The sequence below is a fragment of the Parus major genome, chromosome 1 (genome assembly GCF_001522545.3).
Source record: "Parus major isolate Abel chromosome 1, Parus_major1.1, whole genome shotgun sequence".
In the NCBI taxonomy this organism is placed as follows: Eukaryota; Metazoa; Chordata; class Aves; order Passeriformes; family Paridae; genus Parus; species Parus major.
The window spans coordinates 113,894,227-113,906,392 of record NC_031768.1 but is presented as its reverse complement, the minus strand read 5'-3'; the positions used below and the strand labels follow the sequence as shown (position 1 = coordinate 113,906,392).

Sequence of the window (12,166 nt, the reverse complement as noted above, 5' to 3'; positions counted from 1 at the left end):
TAACCACAGCTTGAAATCCAACCCCATTCAATGCTTTATTAAGTGGATTTTAAAAAAGTTTCTTTACCTTATTGCACTAATACCTATTGCACTAATATTCCTGTAACATAGATGTAATACAGAGTTTTACAGCAGCATGAGGATTTATTTCTAAAGTCTTCACCCACAGTGAGTGTTAAGAACCTGCAGCCAATCTAAAAACATTTTGTCAGCATCACCAAACTGTGTTTTTCTTAACCAGAAAACCATGGGGCTGGAAAGAACTTTTAAACTTCAGACCCTGGTTCTTTCAATCTGTCTTTTACCAAACTCAGCTTTCCATAACCAGAAAGCTGCCATGTTCTTCCTCCACATTTGAAATTATTATGGTCAGATCAGGTTTCGTTTCAAACTTCTTGCAGGATTTTTCTTAAAGGTGCCTGCTAGGATTTAATGACATGGCAGAACAATGCCTTTTCTGTCTTCTATGGATTTATTCTCTTTTTCCATTGCAGAGAATGCAGGATATCCTTGTTAAGCCTTAACAAGTAAATGCACAAAGTAAATTAAGTAACATGGGCTTTGCAAATCCAAACCAACAAGAAGACTAATAAAGCAGCAAAGGGTTGCAAAACCAACCAACTAATCAAATAAAAATAGAGAAAGTTACTGTGGCTAGTAACTGTTTTCTTAAAGTGCCCAAGAACCAACCAAAAACATTTCATGCCATATTTTTCATTTACATTGGACCTAATTCAGTGTGAACTCAAAGCTTTTCCACAGTAACCACCTAAGTGTTTCTCTTTCACACTGCCCGCACTTTTCCCACCTCAATTTGTTTTTTAAGGGCAAAATTCACATGGGAAAATGTCAAATGTGGCATCACTTCCTTCATCCTGCCCTGGTCTATGCTCACTGATCCCAGGCTTCTGCTTTCAAGGCAGTGCCTAACAAGGAACTTCCTGTGGTCAGGAGTGCTACAACATCCAGAAAAAGCATTTGAAGCTTCTGAAAATCAAGATGAAACCAGGAAGACACAGCTTCACTACACTCTTTTTCATTCTCTTCCCAAGGGACTCTTATCCAGTCCCCTTAACAGGCCAAACTCTGCTCTCCAGAAGCCCAAGGCACCAGTCCTACTGACCCCTATCTTCAGCCATCCAAAACCAGAAAGATTCTGTCCTTTCATGATCACTATAAATCAGTGTCAAGAAACCAAGCCAAACTAACAAAAAGCTCCAGAAAACCACAACACATATGGAGTGATTTTCAAACCAATTTGTAATGTACATCTGGAGAAAGCCAGAAAGCCCCATTTGCAGTGTCAAGAAAAAAAACCAACAAAATTTCAGGTCACTGTTTATTACGGATGAACAAGTAACAGCATTTTAAAATGTCATCTGTAATAAGCATACCTTATTAATCACGGACTCATATAAACAAAGGTGACCATTCAATTATTTTGAATGGAATATGCCAGCTCTCCCAGTGTTACACAAATGGAACCCCATCAACAATCCTGTTTTCAGGATAATCTGGTTCAACATGTATTCCGCTTCATTCCAGATCCAGAAATCAGGTTCCCAATTTTAACAATTAAAAAGTTAGGATCACAGTGAAAGTCACCATGTAGGCTTTCTACAGCTGGGTTGTCCTCTTCGTAAGCTCTCAGGGTGCCATGAGACAACACATTTCAAGTTACAGTTCTACAGTTTCCAGGTAGAATATGGGACTCTAAGCAGGGAACAAAACCACAATCCTGAAATTATGTGCATTTCCTTCAGACCCAAGACTTCTAACTTACATTAGAGGAAAGACCACACATCTGTCACTTTAAAAGGTTTACAATCTGAAAAATCTGAAAAAAAAAATCTGAAAAATTTAGGAACACAATTTGGTTTTGATCTTTTAAGCCTAAAGTTCCCACTGGTTTTGTCAAATTATGACAGTTAAATTTTTGGTCTTTAAATTAAAGCTAACACCTGAATATTACCACAGAGGTGACATCAAAATCAGAATACAGTCACTACCTACATTTATTAAATTAACCAAAGAATTATTTTATTACTTTTGATACCTCTTTTTTTGACACACCCCTAGTACTGGCTCAGCTCAGGATGCTAGGGATGAGGGAACACTGCCAGATTGCTTTTCAAGGCCTGTTGAGACCACCTTGACTTAGATGCATGGAAGAATTTTCTTACTAAGAAGTGGTCTGAGTAGCACTGCTAACCCTGGTGGTGAACAGCTACCAGAATGCCTCTGCACATGAGTTATTACAGCTCTTGCTTCAGCTCCAGAGAGCCCAGGTGGGCACTGCTCCTCCTCCTGCTCACACCTGCTCTCTCCTCAGTTTTACTATGACACTGCGGTCCGAGGATGCGCGTGATGCTCCTGCATCTTCATGGCTCAGTGTTTTCTCAGACAGAATGTTCTCCACAGCAGACGACAGGAGTAAAGACAGCTTACCACTCACTTGGGATGACTCACCAGCAGGAAGAGAGAGAGAGCACACTCCTGCCCAGTCAGGGAAACCTCTCCAGTTAAAACATCTCAGAGAGCCCTATTTCAAAGAATAAACATACTGCCCATTTCATATGGAAAATAAGAAAAATAATTCTATGACACTCCCACTATATTCTAAACAAATCAGCAGTGAAGCTGCTGACATTTAAACCCAGGTGCTCTCACCAGGCTTTGAGAAGGATCCCCTCAGACTCTAGTGTCTCAGGCTAATCCAATACCAGGACTGTGCAGACCAGCAAGGTGTTAAATGTACAAAAGAAAGCAAAGTAATGCTCAGGTGTTTCGGTGACAACAGTATTAGTTAATCCACACAGAAAACCTCCAGCAGAAGGATGGCCTGGGCTGCTCCCACGTTCAGACTGAACAGTTACACAACCATCACCTCTGAACTATCCCTTTGACCCTCTTCCTTGCTTCCCTCTGACTTGGCTGACTGGAACAGCACACTGCACACACACTGAAAATCAGCCACCATCTGAGCCCTGCAGAATTTCCTACCGAGGCTGAACTAAATCCTCTGAATCATCTTGCAGTGCCTCACCGAGGGCACGGGGAGGAAGGTTATCCTTCCCTCAGCAAAATGACAGATGTGCTTCCTTTAAGATGACACTGAAAGGATCAGTAAGCTTCCATTCCTTTCTCTTAGCCCTTTTCAAAGCTGAATTTCTGTACGTGGATATTCCAGGAGATGCAGTTCACTAAGGCTCTCAGAACTGAGCCCCATGAATCAGTTTTAATGCTAAAATGTATTTCACTAGGCTGTGCATGTATTATCCACTCTACATACAGGTAAGAGAACTATGATCAGGTATAAGTCTAAACAGGTTACTTAATCTCCAGTATTTAGCAAAATATTTGGAAAACTGTCTAACAGTATTGTCAATTTTTGTAGTTTAAAAAGTGGTAGCACCATCATCAAAACTCAGAAGTTTTTGACAGTTTAAGTGACGCTGTTCTGGATACATGCTTGATCTGACCATTTTTCTATCTATTCACACAGATTTCCAAACATGGGAAATCTTCCCCAAGGGACAGTAATATTTCATTAACTTTGTCTATTATTTGTACAAATACCTGTGAGTTTGTACAGCTACTGACTGGAATCTTCTGGCTGGATTCTGTGACATGGCCAGTGAGATGGAAAAGTAGCACTACACAAATCTTCCCACAGTGCTAATAATTCTATTCCTTTAAATACACATTAAAAACAACTGATATCAGATGGGAACAGCAAGCAGAAAAACAGAAGAAAAAGAAACCTGACCTAGGGAATTTCTGGGCTTTTTCTGCTGTCAGTTTAAGATTGTGATCTTCTAACCATTAAGAAAACTATCAGTACCTAAAGAATTTAGGGAATTTTATGGAAATAAAATGGAGGGAATTAAAGAAAAATGACACTGCTAAATATTCAGTGGAAAACTATGTCCATATACCAGACAGAAAAAGAGTAAGCAGTTTCCTGATTAAGCTTACTGAAAACAATACTCACTAACTAACTACTTCCAGCTGAGTATGAACATTTGCTATGATGTAATCTACCAATTAGAATTCCAAGGACAGTGCTTTGCAGATTAATAATGAGCTATCACTAACAGAAGTACAGAACCCAAGAGGAGAGAGGCTTTCAAACCTCCTTCAGGTCTGGCTTCCTCTGCTTGGCAACAACAAGGGCAGGAAGTGGGCATGAACTATGACACGGGTTTTACTTTTTAGGGAAGGATATTTATCCAGGTGCCTGCAGTGTATCCTGACATCAGAAGTGACTTACTGCCCTTTCTGAGCATAACCTTCAAGAATAAATTATTTTTCATCTGTTGGCCTTTAAGTAGCTCAAGTATGTTCCATAATTACTAAACATAGGCTGAAACAACCTGTTCCACAAATCTTCAAAACGTTTTATGGCTTCACTAAACCTGTTCACTGCCTTTATGACTGGAGACTTAATCCATACTACAGTGCTGTATGGATACTGCTACCTAAGTCAAGGAGATTACTTAAATACATAGTATGAAGAAACTGTACCAGAAAAAGAAAGAATTTCAAAAATAGGAGAAAAACACCCACTGTTCACCTGGACCATCATACAGCTACAGCAACAACATCAGTTGTTGCCAGGCCTCTAGCAGGTGCTGGCTAAGGAGAAAACGAATTCCATGGAATGAAAGTTTTCTATAAAGGAGCCAAAATCAAGCTCAGAAATGCTGTGCAACCAGGTGCTTAGACTTCCTAAAGAACACAAACATATGCTATAATTTAACATATTTTAAAAGCCTATGTATAGGCCTTATGGATCTCTTCAGCACTTCTCATTTTAGCGTCCTCCAATAAAAAAAGGGGGAAGTGGGCAAAACTTTAGGAAAATATCTCATGCGATTTTCACTTAAAACATGTAAAAATAACTCCTCAATGCAATCTTGCTCCAAATATTACTCATTTTATGACAAAACAAATCAATACAGAGTCTTGAGGGAGGTTAAAAATACAGGGACAAAATAAAGCTAAAAATCAAAAAGCTATCTAAAATCACACAAAATAAGACCAAATTATGACGTAACATTTAAGAATATAGAATTTACTGTTATGAAATGCAACACAGATAATTAGTTCATCAATGAGTTATCGTGTGTTCAAAATAGGGTTGTTCAGAATCAACAAAACAAGATGATGTTGGAAGCAACTGTAAGAAAATTTAGTGGACATGAAAATATAGATGCATAAAGAGATGTAATTAAATGTGTAAAATTCTCTCTCAACAGATGAAGATAAGAAAATGCCTATTTTCTCATTTAAATCAGAAGCCTCTCCATTAGCAAACAGAAAAATAGAACAGTTGCTTCTTTACACTCCACAAATAAATAGCTCACACAGTGTCTGCCACCTTTCTAACACGGTAGTTATCAAAACAGATTGACTTACAGAGTACAGCCACAGCTCCAGACTCAAACATGAGACATTCCTCTCTGTTCCTGGTTTCCACAATCACACTGAAGGGAAGCGGATCCAGCTTGTGATAGACACGGAATCCTTTACTGAAAGCCATTTTGCCTCAAACGCAGGCAGCCCTGTCCAATACAAGATGATGTTAATGAAACCTCCCTGTGCTTCCAGACATCTCCCACAAAGCAGGTTTGACTCATGTCCTTTCCTAGAGATTTTAAGTGTTCAACAAAAACGAACAACAAAACCCCCTGCTCCCTCATTCTACCTCATGAGACTTAGTTTATCTATGTTCCAAAACAACTACAGGGATTACCTAAAGATGATAAAAGAGTGTTTCAAAACCAGAACAAGCCAGAGAAACACCTTTCAAAATACATATTTATTTAAAAGCTTCTTTGAGACAACTAGAATTTTACAGAATCCCAGACTGGTTTGTGTTGGAAGGGACCTTAAAGTTCATCCAGTTCCACCCCCTGCCGTGGACATTCCAATATCCTAGGCTCCAAACCCCATCCAATCTGGCCTTGGACACTTCCAGGGATCCAGGGGCAGCCACAGCTTCTCTGGGCACCCTGTGCCAGGGCCTCACCACCCTCACAGGGAACACATCTAAATTTAATCCTATTCTCTTTTAGTTTAAAGCAATTTCTTTCCCAGTACTTAATAAACTAGATTTCTTCTTAGGGAAATAAAAAAACGAAAAGGTTTTCCAGCTACCACCAACATGGGAGAGTAGCAATCACCTTAATGGTAAACTAGTGCCAAAAGCAGAGGGCCAGCCTTCAATTTTTAGATCTATTTTACTTATTCTGACCTTGTACAAAAAGACAGCAGATTGTAAACACTGAAGCCGTCAAGATATTTTAAAGGACGGTACAAAAATGTCAGCTTATTTTCGGCTCTTTTTCCCTCCCCTTTTTTTTTAACAAAAGCAGGGTTTGATTTTGATTTAAACCCTGCCCTGCGGCGGCTGAAACATCGCAGTGTCGTACTGGTGACGCTGCCCGCCAGCCACACACGAGCGAGATCTTAAAAAGCCCCACAAAACTCTCACACTGCAGCAAACCATAAACAAACGCGAGAGCAGCCAAATTTTCCCTGCTAAGGCTCGGGAAAATGCAGGGAAGGAGGACTGCTCCGGAGCGGGGCTTTCCGCCCTCCCTTCCCGGCAGCTCCCTGACCTCCGGAGCGGATACGCACTGCCCTCTCCGGCCTCTCCCCGAGCCCTCCGCGGCCGGGCGGGCTCAGGGCACGGCCAAGCCGCGGGGCTCCCACCGCCGGGCCGCCACATTCCCGGCACAGCGGGACACGCCTGGAAGTGCCCGCCCCATCGAGCCTCTACCGGCCACCCCGGAGCCCAGGCCCGGCCCCGCGGTAGCGCCCCGCTCACCGTCCGTCCGCCCCGCCCGGTGCCGCGGAGCCGGCGGGATCCACCGGGATCCGCTTCCTCCCGGCCCCGCGTCCTTCCGCACTGCGCCGCCCGCCCCGGAAGGGAGGGGAATGGGGGGGTGGGGAAGAGGTGCCGGGGCCGCGGTGGGGCGGAGCTGTGCTTTAAACAAACCGAGCCGTGTGTGGAAGGCAGTCAGTCCCAAATCCCGCTGCGGGATTATTACGAGGAGCGAAACCCAAGGAACAAGCTCAGGAACAGCCGTGCGGACTGAGCGACCTCTGAGTCACCACGCTGGGCAAAGGGCTGCGATACAGCGCCTCGGATCGGAGGCTAAAGCCGGCATCTTTCCGATGGCAGTCACGGAATAGAACCGTGGAATATCCCGAGTTGGAAAGGACCCACAGCCTCGGGTCCAGCCACAATCGGGTCCAACCTCTGTCCCTGCACAAACACCCCAACAATCCCAGCCTGTGCATCCCTGGCAGCGCTGTCCTAACGCTGCTGGAGCTCTGGCAGCCTCGGGGCCATGCCCATTTCCTGGGGAGCCTGGGCAGTGCCGGTACCCTCTGGGGGAAGAGCCTTTCCTGATACTCAGTCTAACCCTCCCTTGACAGAGCTCCAGGAGTTCCCTCGGGTCCTATAACTGATCAGAGAAAGCAAAGATCAGAGCTGCGTGTGGGGAGGAAGCTGCAGACCCCTGAAGAATTATCAGCTCAATCTCTTCCGCAAGTGAACAAGCCCTGTACCCTCAGCCACTCGTGCGGCTCAACATGGTCTCAGTGACGAGTGCTCAGCTTCGGAGGCAGACTCCACGAGCCAAGGCGATTTATCCCGTTCGGCACAGCTGCCGCTGGCACAGCACGAACAGAGAGGCCAAAGGCGAGCGAGCCCCGCGTTCTGCGCTGCTCGGGCGGACACGGAGGTGGGCAGGGCGGAACTGCAGCCCCCGGTGCGGCAGCTGTCCTGGAGCCCTGCCCCTGGACACTCCATCGTCCCCACAGCCACGGCGCTCCCTGCCCCTGCTGTTTTCTGGGGTTTTTTTCCCCAGTTGGGTTTTTTTTACCTTGGTCCTGCCCAGTCTGCAAGGCAATGCTCATCCCCAAGGGCTGGGTGCAGACCGTGCTGGGCCCGGGGTTTTGTCAGACAGGAGGGGTTGTTTTTTTTTTGAGACTCCTGGGAACTACGTTCCCAGAGACTGCTGCAAATCTGTGCTGATGCCCCTCCGATGCTGCTCCACCCATCGCGCAGCAGCACCTGTCACTCACCCTAAGCCCCGCCCACCTAAACCCCCTCACGCGAACCTGGCACCGCCCCCGCTCTCTGCGCCTCTCCTCGCACCGCCCCCGTACGTCATCACTTACGTCACATGACCACGCCCCCCCGGCGATATAAAACGGCGTCGCTGGGGTGGTTTAGACCTTTATAGTAGTACAAAGTAGGGGTGGAGGTGTTTGCAGCGCTCAGAGGAGGACAACGCCAGAAGAAAAAGGGTAGGGACCACATCCAGGGGGGCAGCGCAGCACAAAGAAGGGGTTGCTAAGCGGGTGGGCTCGGGGGTGTCACAGGCTGAGGAACAGAGAGCAGTAAAAGGCTGTAGGACTAGAGAGCACACAGTGAAAATAAGGGGTTCAGCTTAGGATATAAAATAGAGGTGCACCAGCTCTCACCCCTCCCCTAGCGCTTACCTTAAACACCCCACGAGTATCTAAGAGGCAGATGGGTATCTTGAACAGCAAAGCAGGTGCTCGAGGGTGACACACACATGGCAGGGGCCAGAAACAGGAAAACAGAGGCTGAGAGCTGAGGAATAAACAGGGGGGCTTGACAATGGCACAGAGGTGCTGAGGGAGGGCTAGGGACAAACAGTAAAAATAAGGGGTACAGGTTGGGATATAAGGTAGAGTACAGGTGTACCAGACCCCTAACCCAAACCCTAAATAGGAGCCCTAACAGCACCCCTGTTTCCCTGAGAGCAGCTGCAGGCAGGAACCCTAAAGCAGCAGAGTGGCAGAACCCCTGAGAGGTGCAGGCAGTACCCCTCATGCTAGGGCCAGCCAGGAAGCGATAATGGGGGGACAGATCCACAGGGCTGGGGATAACTGCGGCTTTCCCAGCCCACCCTGGGCTCTCTGTCCCTCCGCAGCCAGGGATTGCTCCCACGCCTCCTCGAGGCCGCGTTTGGAAAGGCCCGGCCACCGCGAAGAGTTTGGCTCTGCAAGCATCAGTCTACCAGCAGGGCTGAAGCGTTTGGCCCAAGGACCCCAGGCATTCTCAGGAGACAGTGAGTAGAAGAGTTGTCGAGTTTTGACCAATGTGCCCCGGAGCTCACACAGTGATGTTTGGTTTTCTTTCTTGTAGCTGACTAAGAGACAACATCCTGGTGACGGCAGGCACTCACTGGACGGTGAGGCGGCCTTCCCTCATGCCCCATGTGGATTCTCACCCCCGGGCATCTGAGAGCTAAGTCAAAGGCTGCAACCCGCAGAGGGGATGAAAGCAGGGTGCCAGGTCTGGGACTCATGGCCAGGGATTTTTGAGTCAGTTTTGGAGACGGGGCGGTCCCAGCTGTGGCCCCTTAGGCCACGTCAAGGGAATGTGGCACTACTGGGAAGGGTGAGAAGCATGACACAGACTCTCTTGTGAGTTGAATAGGAGAGTGAGGTTTATTACCTCAGATCTTTTATAGACTGACACGCAAAAGTACTGAAAGGTAAAATTCTTATTAGTCAGTGAACTAACACATTACTATCATTGGTTAGTGGGGTACACTACCCTTTGACTTTCTTTTGTAAGAAAACAAGAAACTGACAAACAGCACCTGCAAGGCTGTCTTCTGTCTTTAAGGATTGTTTTAATTCTTTTTTATGATTTCTCAGGCCACTTTCTTAGGCAAGACTGAGAAAGTTATGCAGCCTGCTTTTCCACAGGCACTGTGCTCCTTGCTTTTGCTCATATTTAGGATCCATAAGGGAAAACCCTTATTTTGGCTCACATGTGCTGAGGTGCACAGGGCAGAACATGCCCGGGGTGTGCTGTGTCACTTGTCTACCGTGCCTTCTGTGTTTTGTGCATCTCATGTTGTGTGTGCCTCACCTTAGCTCTTCCAGGGGCTTACAGGAAACCATGGTGTCACTCTTGGCATCTCTGATCTCTGTATTCCTTGGCCCAGTGCTGAGGCCATGGAAGCTTTGGCTCGGGAGCTCAGAGGGGCCTTGGAATCACATCTCTCTTTAGATGCGTCCGATCAGATGTCTTTTAAGGTCTTGTTCTGAGCTGTATCGATAGCCGTGCTCCACAAGGATCTGTTGTTGTGGATTAGTACAAATGCAAGGATAGGTGGAGGATGGTGGCCATAAGATTCCCGGGCATCCATCTTGGTGGTTCGTGGACTAAGTTGTTCTGTTAGCATCTTCTTCCTCCCAGGAAGAAGCCTTGTGGGCTCGCCGTCTTTCTCACCTGGGTCATCTGGTTCAGCATTCTCTCGGTCCTTGTGGCCATTCTTCTGGCCAAGAGTTTTCCCTCCCTGTTGCGTCCCCTTGTTTGTCACCTTCTGTGTCACGGGTGTCTGGGTGTATTTGGCACGGAGTTGCTCTGCCCTGCTGCCTAGTCTGGGTATAGGTGTAAAAGGACAAGTCCCAGGCACCTGTAATTTGAAATTTGGAATGTAGGGTGTAGTTGGAGTCTGGATGGTATTCCTAGATTGACACAAGATGTCTGGAGCTGTGAAGTTATCCTGCAGCACTTTGACTTCTGTCTTAGCTTGCTTTCAGATGTGGGTAGATTAAATCCATGGCAGAGCGCCTCATCCAGGTGAGGGGGTTCCCCTGAGATTGTCAGTCACTGTTTGTGACTGCTGCTCATCCCTGGTTTTGTTTTGGGATTTTTTCCCCAGTTTTTGTTAGTTTTGGTGTGGGTTTTTTGTTTTTTTTTTCTTTTGCCTCATACATGTTCTTATTCTCTCTGGTGCTCCCCATGCCAGTGTTTCCCACTAGATTCTTGTGTCCTCTTCCCTGTCACTGTTCTTTTAATCTCTTTCTGTCTTGCTGCCCATCCCAGGATTTTTGTTTGGTTGTTTTGGTTTTCCCCTGGGGTTTTTTTGGGGTTTCTTTTTGGGTTTCTTTTTTGCCTCACTCATGTTCTTTCTTTATTTCTGGTGGCCATATCATGCTCCCAGTTCCACTGTTTCCCCCTGAATCCTCGTGTCCTGTTCCCTGTCCTTGTTCTGTTTTGCTCCTCTGTTGTGCTGCTCATCCTTTTTTCTTTTTTTTTTTTTTTTTTTTTTTTTCCAATTTCATCCTGCACCCCATTCTTCCTGTCTTTCTTCTTCTTTTTCTGCCTCTGGCCTTTGACTGGGGGTTCTGGGGAGGAATTTCTGGGACCTGCCCCCCTTTCTTGTTGCAGCAGAGCTCCTTTTTGGGGGGATCTACACCTGGAAAGGGTTCCAATAAAGCAAGGTGTTGCTGTTCAGGGCAGTTTCAGTTGTTCTGTGCCTTCTTTGGGGGTGAGGAGCAAAGGCTGAAGGGGACGGGGTGGAGACTTGGGGGCTTCCGTGTCACTTGGGGCACACCGACGTCCCCGCGAGAGGGAAGCACACGCTGCACTGGAGGAGCAGGGTGAGTGGGGAATGGGGAGGGCTTGTGCTGGGTACCCTTCCTCAGAGGGACCCCGAGCTGCCAGGAAATTCACAGGGAGGGCTGGGTGCAGAATACAAAAAGCTGTGAAGTTTTTAGTTTTTATTGGTATTGGCAAAGAATGGGAATTTATTTCTAAATCCCTTTGTAAGGAAAACCTCTCTGTCACCTCTATTGTATACAGGAATGAAGGGAGCTCTGACTGGAGATGGGTAGCAGTTTTGAAAATAATGCCATAAAGTTTTGTTCTGGAGTGTCTTTATGATGCTTGTATCCCTAATCTTTTGTTCTGTTTATGCTGGGTATTAAGTTCAGCACCTTTGAGACAAATTCCCAGAGTGAAGAAGAGGGAAAAAGCAGCATGCAGTTTGTTTTCAAAAACAACATTCACTGACCCACATCCTTCTCCAGACTCTGTTGTCTGCAGCACAGACAGCAGGACAGAGCTCTCCCTTACTTTTAGTTAGTTTTTTAGCTTGCTGTAGCAAAAACATTTCCCAGATTCAGACAAACACCAGGAGCTCATGCCTATGGCCCACCGAGGCCGAGGGACTGATAAAAGACATGCTACCCCACAGCAAAAACTTTCTAGATTTATCATATCTGTGATAAATTATTGCATGGATTAAAAATTCGGAAAGATATAAAAGAAATATGTTTGTAATAAAGTGTAATATAAAATGTAAAAAGAACCCCCCCC

At 46.1% G+C, this 12,166-nt stretch overlaps 1 protein-coding gene and 1 long non-coding RNA gene across 14 annotated transcripts in view; one reads left to right on the top strand and one right to left on the bottom strand.

Annotated features, from left to right (window-relative positions):
* The window catches only part of SYNJ1 (synaptojanin 1), a 49,939-nt gene extending 43,015 nt beyond the window's left edge, over positions 1 to 6,924 (bottom strand). For all 13 annotated transcript variants that reach the window (XM_015647902.1, XM_015648231.1, XM_033519108.1 and 10 more), the window contains exons 1-2: positions 6,836 to 6,924; positions 5,422 to 5,567 (exon numbers count right to left, since the gene is read on the bottom strand). In XM_015647902.1, the coding sequence (XP_015503388.1) occupies positions 5,422 to 5,545 (124 nt within the window). In that variant the 5' untranslated portion in view covers positions 5,546 to 5,567; positions 6,836 to 6,924. The remainder of the gene's footprint in view (positions 1 to 5,421; positions 5,568 to 6,835) is intronic.
* A 1,276-nt stretch (positions 6,925 to 8,200) lies between these two features.
* Positions 8,201 to 11,307, top strand: LOC107215819. The gene is made up of 3 exons (XR_001525287.3): positions 8,201 to 8,325; positions 8,979 to 9,116; positions 9,194 to 11,307. It is a non-coding gene; the product is annotated as an uncharacterized LOC107215819 (long non-coding RNA).
* Positions 11,308 to 12,166: the final 859 nt, after the last annotated feature.